The following is a 13,273-nucleotide window of genomic DNA, read 5'->3' as shown; positions in this document are numbered from 1 at the left end:
TTTTTTTTTGTTTTTTTTTTTTTTAAAAAACCCACAGAAAGTTTTTGTCTGAATTTTTTTTCTTTTTTTTTTTTTTTTTTTTTTTTTTTTTTTGCCCCCGTCAGTCGGGTGGAGTTGAAGAGGTTGTGTGAAATCTTCACCAGGATGTTTGCAGACCCTCACAGTAAGGTATGAATGCATGTATACACACACACATACACATATATCTCACATCACAAATCTCATTATCCATCCACTTTAATTTTGGTTTCCGTTAACTTTGTTTATCCCACCATCCCTCACTGTACCGGATTCTGCCAAATCCCAAGCAGTGTTGCCGTCTTTCAGTGCGCACGCACACACACACACACACACACACACACACAGACACACTGCAGCAGTCCTACTGCACACCTGTTGCAAATGATTTGGACCAGCAAATGGGATAAACAGGAGAAAAAACGTGTGTGGATACACTCCTCCCAACATGAACACTGGCATGCAGAGTGAGACATGCTCTGTTTTCTAACGGCATGCCCTGCCTGGTTTTTTTTTTTTTTTTTTGCGTGTGACCTGAAACTCTCCGCCGTCCTGTGGGATTGCTCTGTCACCGTTCAGCAGTCAACCAGCTGGCTGCGCTCTTTGCATTCACTTTCACTCACCTTTTTTTGCTCTCGTTTCCCTTCCCAACAACCCTGACTGCATAAAAATGAATTAAAAAAAAAAAAAGAAGAAAAAAAGAAATCACATGGACACACACACACCCCCCAATGTTTGGGCTGCCAGCTCTTCTTCTCTGACTAACCAGCTGTGGTTCGCCCCTTCTAACACTGCCGCCTTTCTTTCGGCGCTGTGACTCCTCCGTTGCCTCACACACCCTGTGTGAGGCGCGCGAGCTTTCCTCCCCTTCTCACTCGTTTGACGTGTGACGATTTGATGAATTTCAGCGAGACTCCGGCAGGGTGTACGGCTCGGCAGAATCCGGTATAAGCTCAGCCTCCTTCAAGGTACCGCATCTCGTCATGGACGCCTCTCCTCCCTTCACCTCTCTGCTCCTACATTTAATTTTTCTACCTGTCATTTCATATGTTTTGTTTCTTTTTGTTTGCTAAAGTGCACACAGCATTTCGTTCGATTTAAAAAAAAAAAAACAAACAAAAATAAAACACTTTGAAGATTTTGAAATCTTTAAAGATGGATCTTAGTTTGAGTAAGAGTTTGGTTAGGATGCTAACAGATGTGTGTTTCTGTCTCCCTTATGCCACCCCCACTCTGGAACTCTCTGTAGAGAGTAAGTTTGGCCAATCGCTGTTACTGTTTTTATCTAACTGAATGGAAATCTGCTTCATTAATCTGATTGGTTGATCAGTAATCGAGGTCGTTAACATCCACTAACCTGCCTGACTATTCGCTGTCCTGCTGAAATCAACTCATAAAGATGGTTACCGCCGGTTACCCCGTAACCTGACTGACTTTTAATTCGTGAAGTAAAAAGCTGATTGTATCTGTTATGTCGTTTCGGGTGATTTTGTTGAATCGGTGATTGGGCGTAAAGATGGTCTGCTGCCACGATGAGTACCTACTAACTCCATAATGGGAACTAATGCTTTTCTTACATCATCCCAGCTCAGAGTAATCCGTGTGCATGCATCTGTGTGTGTGTGTGTGTCTGAGGCTGAACTCCGCAGTGCAGCTGAATCGACCTTAACAATAAGGCGTCAATGGGGGGGGGGTTGTGTGTGTCTAGGTGTTCAGTATGTTCCTGGAGACCCTGGTGGACTTCATCCTGGTCCATAAGGACGACCTCCAGGACTGGTTGTTCATCCTGCTCACGCAGCTGCTGAAGAAGATGGGAGCCGACCTGCTGGGTTCTGTCCAGGCCAAAGTCCAGAAAGCTCTGGACGTCACGCGGTGAGCGCCGAGACATCTCGCCCGCAGCCTGGCATTTTAGGACAAGATCACGCAAAGATTTGGACGCGTTTGCTGTTTTTACAGAAAGACATTTTACCTCCTGCACTTTCAGCACTGAATCATGGATCACAGTCATAATTTCACCACTTTGCAGGTTACTTTAAATTGAAAAGTACGCAAACATATTGTGGAAAAACATCAGAAAAAGACCAAAAATTTTTAGAAATGTTTTATGAATAATTAGGGCTGGGCAATAAATCAGTGCTGTGGCTTAATAAAATGTTTGATTTTCAAAGATTTCATTTTTTGTAATGGATTCCATGAGTTTCCACATTTAAGAGTCTTAGTTTTTCTTTTATTTATTTGGACTTTGAATTCAGATCAACTCTACGATGGAATATTAGGTCCAGAAAAAAGTCCTAATATTATTAGAATAAAGTAATAATTTCATGAGAACTCCAAAATAACACAATTTAAACGAGGAATGTTGAGCATCCTGTGACGTTTTTACTTTTACAAGCAGCATTTAATAGAAGCACTTCATCAGTATCAAATTATTATGAGCAGCAGAAATTTGAAACAATCACGCAAACAATTGCGCACGTTTTAAAGAGCTGATTTTTTTTCTCATTAAAAAAAAAAACTTCCTTTCTCATAATTTTAATGGGTTTCTTCTAGTAAAATTGCACCTTTTTTCTGCTAATATTTTAACTATATTCTTGGAATTGAGCAAATTCTAGCTTCGTGGTCCCGATACTCCGTCATACAACTCACTAGAGGGCTGATTGAAGTAAAAGTCATTTGTTGAAGTTATTTTCTGTCATTTGAAATTTTGAGCAAATGCAAAAATCAGTTAAGTTTAGAAATCAGGTCTGGTATGAAAAACATTAGAGATGCTGTTTTTAAGCCATGTCTCCCAGCTCTATGAATAATCATAACTCTGTCATAAGATTCTTTTTATTTCATATTTCTCTTGGTTTTAATTGCCTGCATGTAGCTCTCGTTTAAGCCAAAACTTCCTGCGATACTATTTGTGGCTGTGATAAAACGGTTGCTTAACTTCTCTGTGGATTAAAGTGCGGCTCTTTGTTTCTCCTCTTCCAGGGAGTCTTTTCCGAACGACCTTCAGTTCACCATCCTCATGAGGTTCACTGTGGACCAGACGCAGACGCCCAGCCTCAAGGTACTGACCGTTTATGACGCCGTGTGTTTGAGTGCTTGAGCGGACGGGAGGCATGCACATGACGCTGCTACAGAACGGCCATGGTCACCGCTTGGATTAACAGAAATCAGTGCCTGCCCATCGCTCTGGCTGTGCGTCCCCAAAACCCCGAATCCTGGACTGTGATTGGACGACGACGCCTTTTGACGCCATCAAGTTTCCATCTCCCTGCTCCAGCCATGTTCTCTCCTTTGTTGCTTTTGCCCCTGTTTCCGCCGCTTCCTGTCTGATCTGCTTCATTTCCTGGACTCCAGGCTTGGGCGTAAAATAATGTAGCCAGTAGAAGAATTTACTTGATGTATTGCAAATCATGTCACTCCAAAGTGATTCCCTTCTGTCTTAAAACGTAGAAAACATGTTGGCATGTAACTGAGGGAGGAATGGTTATTAATTCAGCTGCGAGGAAGTACAAATTATGCAACATATAAAACAGTAAGAAGCTTGTAAATGTTTGGTTTTGTCTGGAAAAGAGGAATTTATTGAAGTTTGAAAGATAATTCAGAATGGAAAGAAAACATTTGTATTTCCAGACAGATGTATCATTCACTAACTTAAATCCATCCGTCCATCCATTCATCCATCCATTAGTTGGTTAATTCATCCATCCATCAGTAGATTTAGAAAGTCTATTTTTCTGTGATTCGAGCATTTTGGGGTTTTCGAAGCAGTAAAGCTAAGTTTTAAAGCAGCCCAAGCCTCTTCCTCCACCTCCATCTCCTCTTGCTCCTCTTCTTTCTCCTCTTCTTTCTCCTCCTCCTCCTGCTCCCGCCATGCTCCTCTCCACCTCCCCCCTCCCCTTTGCCCTCCCCTGTCCTCGTCCCCCTGTCTCCCCGTTGATTGACGCGGTGCTTCTCCTCTCTCTCTCTGAAGCCTGTTCGGAGCTCGTGTTGCGGGCGAGGCAGGGGAGGGTCCGGGGTAAAATTGTTTCCCCCCAGAGCGCGGCGCCACGCTTGCTCTCTAGACGAGCAGGCCGCAGCCTGGAGCCAGTCCTCCCAGGTCAGTGCGCTCCGGGGGGAGCAATTGTATGGCGCGCACTATGCTGCTAAGTGATTTGGAGGCAGTTCTCCCCTTGAGATGCAGATGTAGAGAGGCGTGAGATGAGGGCAGGAATCACTTGTGGAGTCTGCGGTGAATGTTGGCATTTGTTATTTCCTTTATTTTGCCATTTGTCGCAAAGCATGAACATTGACGCCGTTTAGTTTGACGACGATCTCACCGATCCATCAAGACGTTTGATTTTTCCAGGCCTGTAAAGGATCCACTCTGGTTTTACACCCTCACTGTGAACGTTGGTGCTCGTCCTCATGCGCGTTTGTATCGTTTCTGCCGTGTGTATTCAGGTCAGCCTCAGCCGTCCCACGTTGGTGATCTGTGTAAACGTGTGTTTATGGTGCAGGTGAAGGTGGCCATCCTGAAGTACATCGAGACGCTGACGCTGCAGATGGAGGCCCCCGACTTTGTGAACTCCAGCGAGACTCGACTCGCGGTTTCTCGCATCATCACCTGGACAATTGAACCCAAGAGCTCCGATGTCAGAAAGGTACCGGCTCTCACCCCCACCGTGACTCTAAGCTTGACTGCTGCAGTGTCAATGAGCAGACCGAGAACCCGATTAGTTCTGGAAGTACAGCTTTTTGTTTTTGTTTGCCAGAGAAGTTTTAGTTTTTTGCTGGCTTGCAGGTGTGAGTTGTAGCAACAGATTCTTCACACAAAATCCCAACAAGATGCACTAAAGTTTGTGATTGTAACTTGAGGTTATGAATATTTCCTTGGCAGGATCTTCTGCCCGCTCCAATATTTTTTTTTTTTACCTTTTTATTTTTCTAGGAAAATCCCATTGAGATTAAAAACCTCCTTTTCATCAGAGTCCTGACCGAAAAGCATCATATATTACACAACAGTTACTATAGTTTACACAATTAAAGTGCCATGAAAATAATTAAAAACAGTCACAGTTTAACGAAGTTATCTCTGTAGCTTTCGGTCTGGTTTTAAAAAGTGTGCAGTGAAATTAGTGCAGTTAAAATGTCAGACGTAGCAGAGTTTAAAAAAAAAAAAAAGCAACTTTTTCACAATTCTGTGCGGGGAAAAGAAACGGAACAAAAAAAATTATCATTTGAACGCAAAGAATAAAAGTCAACTCTTCTCTGCGTGATCAGATCACAGATGTAGGATGACAAAGCACATATTAAATTAAATGTTTCCGTGAATCATTTTGCGTCTCCGCAGGCGGCCCAGGCGGTTCTGATTGCCCTGTTCCAACTCAACACTCCGGAGTTCACCATGCTGCTGGCAGCTCTTCCCAAAACCTTCCAGGACGGAGCCACCAAGCTGCTCCAGAACCATCTGAAGAACACGGGCAACACGGCCCAGGTGGGTACACTGGAACACAAAGTGCCAAGGCTGCACGAGTTAAAGAGGGAGATGTTTAAACATACTTTGTAAATCATTACAAAATCACGTAACAGCCGCCGACAACTTTGTGTGCTTTTTGTCACGTTTTCAGGCACCAATGGGAAGCCCTATGACGCGCCACACCCCGCGAATGCCAGCCAACTGGTCCAGTCCCGTCACCTCACCTACCAACATCTCACAAAACACCCCGTCACCAAGGTAACGCGTCCTCTGTGACGCAGCGGGGCTCTTTTTTTTTTTTTTTTTTTTTTTTTTTTTTTAATGAAAGGATCAGAAAAGTCGTAGAGCTTTTAATGAGGATTTGCTTCACACCAGTTTGCTCAAAACTAGATTTCTTTTGAAGGTTGGTCGGATAACGGCATGATAAATATGATTTAATTTAACGGCCAAACATTGCGGCTTTATGTACATATTTTATGACATATCTTTTTTTCAGCTTAATGTTTAATGGAAAAAAAAACAACAAAAAAAACTCGCAATTGTAATTTAAAAAAAAAAACAACAGCTTTTTACAGTTTGAATTGTTTGCATTGAAAGGATGTTCGGCTAAACATTCATCTCAAGCACGAAATGAAGTTAAACTAACAAAACTGGAGCTCCACTCGTGCAAAATTTGAAATGCCTCTGTTTATTCGTACCATGTGAGTTTTTTAAAAAAGGGGAGGAAAAAAAAAAAGAACCAAACAAATTTGTGATTTGCAGTGCATTTGACTACGACCCGGAGAACCTGAACTCCGAGGACATCTACAGCTCCCTGAAAGGCGTCACCGAGGCGATCCAGAACTTCAGCGTCCGCAGCCAGGAGGACATGAACGAACCGGTCCAACGGCGGGAAGGAGACGACGTGAGTTTGACATGCAGGCTCTGATGACTGGCGCATGCTTGCAGCCTCTAAGCGTCGCCTAACGGACATGTGTTAAGACATTTCTGCTGTAGATACACGTACAGCTCTGGAAAAAATAAGAGTCCACTGCAGTGGAGAACATTGAAAACCTCCTGGTTTTTCCACCAAATACTGGTTTCTGAACTCTTCCTGAGTTAATTTTTGCTTCGAAATCAATCTGATGGGGCGCCGGAGAGGACCGTTTACATGTCCAAGTAATATATTACCTGAAAACATGTCTCAAAACAACAATATCACAAAAATTACACGGCCAATTTGTCACCCAGCACCATTTATCGTGACGGGTCTAACCGCTGGTTTGTGTGGCATAAACATCTTCAGTGCCAGTCGGGCTAAAATAACCCGGGCTTACCGGGTTAGCATATTGAAGTAGATCATAACTCTGGTGTTCTTTGAAGGCCTGACAGGCAGCCAGCTATGAAAACGGTCTTTTCCTAGATTTATCACACACTCATGTACTGTGTGTGTGTGTGAGAGACTCTGACATGTGATCCCTCTCTCTTCGTGGGAACCGAGAGACGTACAGTCACTGTTTATGGAAAGGGTGACTGTGAAGGTAATCCTCTCCAAACAGTCTTAGCGTGTCAGTTATGGTCTGCCGGCTTTGCCGCCTAAATTCAATAATAATTTGCTATTTTCAGCCGCTCCTCCAGTCAGGGTGCATGCTGAGGGTAAATTTGCGACTCCCGCAGCCCTTCCCCAGGAACACGGGCCCCCTTTTAAGGACACGGTGTTCTCCGGTACAGAGGCGTGACCTCCTGACATTTTCTCCATGACATGCGTCTGAAATCTAACCAGCCCACATTTCATCAGCGCACCTGACTCATCAAACCGGCCCATACATAGAAACCTTTTAATGTTTGTTTGTGTGTGCAAACATACACGCACACAAACGGGGCCAACCCTGCGCTCTTGCTCTTGCTCTGCTTCTCACCTGATGGATCACATGTCGAACTTCGCAAAGTCTCCGAAAATCAATGTGGACGAGAAAAAAAAAATTCCTGGTATTTTCAGGCTAAAGACATAAAAAGACCTGCGCCTTACGCTGCAGCTTTTAAACGTGAACTTGGCTCTGGTGCGAAAACTGTATGCATCAGTGGTTGTAAAAGGTTTTCTACTGTATTTTATCAGATTTGTGACTAGATGGAGACATGCAACGCTGTGGCAACACTCGGAAAGTGATTCATTTCACCGTTTCTGTTCACTGCTGTAAACTGACTCCAGATTTCTTTGAGTCAATAAATAAGGGCGCAGCTGCAACGCCAAGAGTCGATTAACAAACTGATGGCGTACAGAGGTTTTTAAAAAAAAAAAAAAAAAAATTCTGCGTTCAAAACAACAATCAATGTTTTTAATGAGAAGTAAAGTTCTCTCGTTTTTTTTGTTGTTGTTTTTGGCTATGCGGAGCATTTTGTGACACGGTTTGATGCTCTTGAGCCATTTCCATTATTATATACCACACTGCTAAATTATCTTAACATTTTAAGATTACAGTTTGATTGTTATAACAATAACAACTTTTTTTTTTGTTTTTTGTTTTACTTATTTTGAAGCAAATTTGAAAGAAGATGACCAGAGATAAAACCCTACCTTACCCGGTCCTGAAGGGAATGAGTGACTAACCTAATTCCTGCTGGTGCCAAATGTCGTTGAGCTTAAAAACTCTCTACTTCAGGTCAACCTTAAGTCCAAGCTGCCACCTCCACTTTATTAAATTTTACACAAATTATGTCAAACATTTGCTTTTACTTCTGGTTTGTGAAGCCAAGGCTTTCCTGTTTGTGCTGCTGTCATTTTTAAGAAAGTAATAAAAGTTGACAATAAGGTCATCCAAAGGTCAGCCTGGCCCTCCGCATTTAAGTCCAACAAAAGTTGTGTGTAGTTGCGCTACAGCCCAGCTGACATTTGTATCTCTGTATCGTGTCATTTGATATTGGTAATCGATTCTTTTTTTTTTTATTTTATTTTTTTATCTGAAATACTTCCAAACTGTGGGCAGGACCATTCCTGTTTCCTCTCAAGCTGTTGTACTCATTTTTGTTCCATGTCGTTGTTTTTTTAATGATTTTTAAACAGTTGTGGGGGAAACCTTAAACTGCTGCTGTCCAAGTTACTCAAAGGGTTGTTGCTAGGTAACCATAAGTTACTCAACAGGTTGTTGCTTGGCAACCAAAGAACGAGCGAGCGAAAGAGTTGATGCCTCTGACAAACCTTTCTTATCTGGGTGGGAAAAGTGTAGCAGCTAAAGCATTGGCTTTGCCTACATCTCCCAGAATGCTGTGCGGTTCTGGATCAGAGTTTAGTCAAATCATTGAATATATTATCTTTTGGTATTGAGCGATATTTATTGTTGTTGATTTATTGCTCAACCCTCGCTAGAGCTTTGAGTCAGGTTGTGACACTATGTACAAAAACACAAGATGCCTTTATTCCTCCATCTTTGTGTTTTTTTTTTTTTTTGTTTGTTTGACCAGGGGGGAAACGTGTCAGACTTGATGGACGGCGGTCGGATGGCTCTCGACAACAAGACCTCCCTCCTCAACACGCCCCTCCTCACCTCCAGCCCCCGAGTCGGCCACGATCACTTCTACGACTCGCCCCTGAAACAGAGCCGGAAGGACATCAGCCTGGAGGACTCGGGCCAACTCACCGACGGTACGGGAGCCACAAAGCGAGCGCGCACGCTGCGTTGGTCCAAACGACTTCAACTCTGCTTGCTTCCGTTGAAACAGACAGCGGGCTCGATCAGTCGGAGCGAGTGGCCGAGCTCCTCAAGGAGCTGTCCAATCACAACGAGCGCGTAGAGGAAAGGAAGGCGGCGCTGTACGAGCTGCTCAAGCTGATCCGCGAAAACACCCTGCAGGTGTGGGACGAGCACTTCAAGACCATCCTGCTGCTTCTGCTGGAGACGATGGGCGACAGAGAGGTACACACACATGCACACGCACAGAACCTGCGTCGACTCGGTGAAAAAGATCAGAGCTGAATTTCCTCTCTCCTTGAATCTCTTCAGCATGTGATCCGAACGCTGGCTCTGAGGGTGCTGAGGGAGATTCTTGGTAAGCAGCCTTGGAGGTTCAAGAACTATGCAGAGCTCACCATCATGAAGGCCTTGGAGGCTCACAAAGATCCACACAAAGAGGTACCGTCATCCACACCAGGGCTACCCGCAACTGACGATTGTCTTATTAATCGGATAAAAAATTATTATTTTTTTGTTACATCCTGCATGTTTTTCTGTTAACTATTTTAACCCTTTTATACAATATTGGGAATACCTTCAAATATACAACTAAATGAATGATCCAACTCCGTTTTTTTTTTTGTTTTTTTTTTAATTAAAGAAAATCTTTGTATTTCGTAAAATGCAAATAACATTCCTTTTGGCGAATTCTTGATTATTTGTAGCAAAGGATGCATCTGGAGCTATAAAAATACTTCTAAAATCAGCCTGTGAAAAGCTCACCTCTTTCTGATTGACTTCACGTTAATACAACAGCGTTTAATGTTTGGAATAATTGATTAATGACTGGATAGTGAAAAGTGGGTTCATGTTTTTTTTAACTGGTTGAAGCTACAGCTATGCAGCTTCACAAAAATTTCTGTATCTTAAATGTCTCTTGTTTACGAGTGTGTTGTTCTTTCAGCAAATACCCTGGTTTTGAGTCTGTAAACTCCAGCTGACGATTAATCAATTACTAAATTAGTTGACGATTCATCCAATTAATCGTTTCAGCCTTAATCGACCCACAAATTAGCTTCTTCCAAGTAGATAATAATAATGATATTCACAGAACATCACAAGTTAAAGCACCCTGCACTTTCTTTCTTTCTTCCTGAAGGTGGTCCGTGCCGCAGAGGAGACGGCTGCCATGTTGGCGTTGTCCATCAGTCCAGACCAGTGCATCAAGGTGTTGTGTCCAATTATTCAGTCAGCTGATTACCCCATCAACCTGGCTGCTATCAAGATGCAGACGAAGGTGGTGGAGAGAGTTCCCCGAGAGGGCCTGGCCAGCATGCTGCCCGAGATCGTCCCAGGACTCATACAGGTGACTCGCCTCTGGGACGTCAACCGGGTAATCTGGGACGATTTGTTTATTTCGACGGTCACAGGGTAAGCCGTGCGTTTTGTCCAACAGGGTTACGACAACTCTGAAAGCAGTGTGAGGAAAGCCTGTGTGTTTTGCCTGGTGGCCGTCCATGCGGTGATCGGAGACGACCTCAAACCGCACCTCAGCCAACTCTCCAGTAGCAAGGTGAGCGGGTCGCCGGCATTTTAAAATCCGGTTCATGAAAAACCTTGTTTTTTGGGGGGTTTTTATGAACATAAACCGGATGTTGGAAGCTTGTGGCGTTTTCTGAAACCTGAATGACAAATTTATATCAACATAAAGTAGAGATCCTCCATGCGTTTCCTGTGTCCTCTTTGCCGCTTATAACTGCAATTGCACGTCATAATTTAGCTTTGTAGAAGATTTCTGAAAACCATTTCCATTGCATTTAACCATAAAACAGTACTTTAAGTTGATCTATGACTTAAAATCCCAATAAAATGTTAGTTTGTGTTCATATTCTACAAAATATGAAAAAGTTTAAGGAGGACGAACGTTCCTTCAAGACACTATTAATTGGATCATGACTGGAATGCTGTTCATCAGGCAAACTCTGAAAGAATATGGATCTGAGGTACCTGGATAGTTTTATTAAACAGAGAAATAATTACTGGTCAGTTTTTACAGGGAGGGTTTGGAATTATGTAAACATTTTTTTTTAGATCATATGATGTTAAAATGTTATTTCCTAATTGAAAATATTCCTGGAATACAACTTTGATTCTTTTATGCATGTTTGAGAAATCCTTGACTGTCAGGTGGCGACCGTTTAGGGTGGCCTAAACGCTTGATCTCACAAAGCACCACCTATTTCCACAAAGGGCTCCTCAGCTCCTCTAGACTAGCGGCAGCAGCAATTGGCAAACAACTGGTATCTGCTGAGCTTATCACACAAACTGCTGCTCAGTCCCAGCGCTCCTAAGAACGGTTGTTTACGACGTAATGGGGGAGCCATGTTGTGATGACGTGTAGGAAAGAACAGGAGCTTCTTAAAGAGACAGAGGCGCTAAATTGTAAAGTCAAATTTCTTTTTTTAATTTTTTTTATTATATATATATATATATATATATATATCATTTTTATAGTAACTGAAGGTAACATAGTTACTTGATTGTGCTATAAAATGGCACCATGTGCCTGGAAAAACGCGTAATGCCGCCTCTTTAATGCAGAACTTGACAACTTTCTCAGATGGAGCCTGTTTATGTGAGGCTGTCAGAAACCGGTCCAACTCTCTGGCTCATTAGTAGCAGCTGTTTCTTCCCGTCATAAAGCTCATGAAGACGTCACACTTAAACAACGTTGAAGTGACAAGATTTTACTTCAGTTTAGCTCATTATTTAAACAGATGTAAGAAGTAGAAACGATGGTTTTCACCATTGTGTTTTTTTTGTTTTGTTTTTTGTTTTTCTGTTTGCAGCTGAAGCTGTTGAATCTCTACATCAAGCGTGCCCAGTCTGGCTCCACTGGCAGCGAACCTTCAGGCGAGGGTCTATAGAAGTCGCTCAGTCCCAGAGTGTGACTGCAGAACCGCAACTGTCCACAGCAAACAAACAAAAAACATCTGCTCCTCAGATCACACCCACACAGACGGAGACCGACGGGGGCAGACTGCTTACATCCACAACAAGACATGGTGTATACACAAAAAAATAAGTACACAGAGTGCTCATGTTTCCAGCTTCACTGCAAGAGAGAGAGAGAGTGAAGGGGAGACAGAGAGAGAGCATGTCGTGGTTCTCACTGAGCGTCGCCCACCCCGGCCTCAGACTGGACTGAACCCTTAAACCTGGAATAAATAAAAACAGCAGCCGACTTCCGCTCTCATGTTCCACCCAGGTTTCTCACTCACTCACTCCCTTACTCACCCACCCACTCACCCCAGGATGAAGATGTCGCGTGTCCGTCCGTCAGTCCTGTCCAACAACGTCCGCTCTCAGAAACAGCTAAACTTCAGTAGGGAGTGATGCATCTGCATGGTTTCATTTTTCCGGGGCTTTAATATTCATAAAACATTGCGATGAACAAACTGTGCTCTTTCCTGTTTCCTTCTTGGACAGTCAGTAACCGGGTCCAGGTTGCCTGGAATGTAAAACGTACACGGTGTCATAGTTTGGATTATTTTAAGAAATGAGGTTTTACTGCAGTGTTTTTTTTTTTTTTTTGTTGTTTTGTTTTTAATATGTTATATTTTCTCACACACCAAGGGGGGGTTTTTTCCAGAAAGGTGCTGACAAACCTCAGAGGTACGACCCACCCCCCCACAGCGCACTAACACACACCACAGTACCGATAAAATCCAGACCACGGGGCAGGTGGGGGTGGGGGGGAAATGTTTGGCTATGCATGAAACTAAAGATAAAGAAATAACATTTTATTGCGGTCAGGTTTGCAGTCGAGAATAAAACTGGCTGCGGTTTTAAATTAATGTGAACGACGTCCGGCCCCTTTCACATGAACCCCAGATGGTTTTCCATTTCTCCAGGCTCACGTTCGATCGGCCCGCTTCTGAGGAAGATGCTGCTTTACACATGAAGTATGACCGGACATGGCTGTTTATCATATAGCGGACATGTATCTATATATGATATTAAGATTGATTATTCAATAACAGTGTCGGGTAGGAGGAGTTTCCCCCCAGGGGGGGTGCAGGCACGCACCTTCACCCATCCACGTTTTATTTCCTTTTCTCTGTTGCGCGTGCCGTAGTCTTACTGACTCACTGTTTTG

At 43.2% G+C, this 13,273-nt stretch overlaps 1 protein-coding gene and 1 long non-coding RNA gene across 26 annotated transcripts in view; one reads left to right on the top strand and one right to left on the bottom strand.

The window, feature by feature from the left end:
- clasp2 (cytoplasmic linker associated protein 2) overlaps nucleotides 1-12,104 on the top strand; it is a 66,430-nt gene extending 54,326 nt beyond the window's left edge. For 19 of the 25 annotated variants that reach the window (XM_015054994.1, XM_015055009.1, XM_015055008.1 and 16 more), the window contains 15 exons: nucleotides 105-168; nucleotides 927-986; nucleotides 1,268-1,270; nucleotides 1,727-1,890; nucleotides 2,995-3,073; nucleotides 4,509-4,652; nucleotides 5,342-5,485; nucleotides 5,619-5,725; nucleotides 6,230-6,371; nucleotides 8,906-9,086; nucleotides 9,164-9,357; nucleotides 9,445-9,573; nucleotides 10,274-10,480; nucleotides 10,571-10,687; nucleotides 11,964-12,104. In XM_015054994.1, the coding sequence (XP_014910480.1) occupies nucleotides 105-168; nucleotides 927-986; nucleotides 1,268-1,270; nucleotides 1,727-1,890; nucleotides 2,995-3,073; nucleotides 4,509-4,652; nucleotides 5,342-5,485; nucleotides 5,619-5,725; nucleotides 6,230-6,371; nucleotides 8,906-9,086; nucleotides 9,164-9,357; nucleotides 9,445-9,573; nucleotides 10,274-10,480; nucleotides 10,571-10,687; nucleotides 11,964-12,041 (1,813 nt within the window). In that variant the 3' untranslated portion in view covers nucleotides 12,042-12,104. The remainder of the gene's footprint in view (nucleotides 1-104; nucleotides 169-926; nucleotides 987-1,267; nucleotides 1,271-1,726; nucleotides 1,891-2,994; nucleotides 3,074-4,508; nucleotides 4,653-5,341; nucleotides 5,486-5,618; nucleotides 5,726-6,229; nucleotides 6,372-8,905; nucleotides 9,087-9,163; nucleotides 9,358-9,444; nucleotides 9,574-10,273; nucleotides 10,481-10,570; nucleotides 10,688-11,963) is intronic. The other 6 variants (XM_015055015.1, XM_015055014.1, XM_015055013.1 and 3 more) reach the window with 2 other exon arrangements.
- The window catches only part of LOC106961340 (uncharacterized), a 21,341-nt gene extending 8,958 nt beyond the window's left edge, over nucleotides 1-12,383 (bottom strand). The window contains exons 1-2 of the long non-coding RNA XR_001427751.1: nucleotides 12,261-12,383; nucleotides 10,883-10,894 (exon numbers count right to left, since the gene is read on the bottom strand). This is a non-coding gene — a long non-coding RNA (uncharacterized LOC106961340). The remainder of the gene's footprint in view (nucleotides 1-10,882; nucleotides 10,895-12,260) is intronic.
- Nucleotides 12,384-13,273: the final 890 nt, after the last annotated feature.

Source organism: Poecilia latipinna, unplaced genomic scaffold, assembly GCF_001443285.1.
Source record: "Poecilia latipinna isolate Pla-1442-1.1 unplaced genomic scaffold, P_latipinna-1.0 Scaffold1290, whole genome shotgun sequence".
Classification (NCBI taxonomy): Eukaryota; Metazoa; Chordata; class Actinopteri; order Cyprinodontiformes; family Poeciliidae; genus Poecilia; species Poecilia latipinna.
This window is presented reverse-complemented; position numbering and strand designations above follow the sequence as displayed.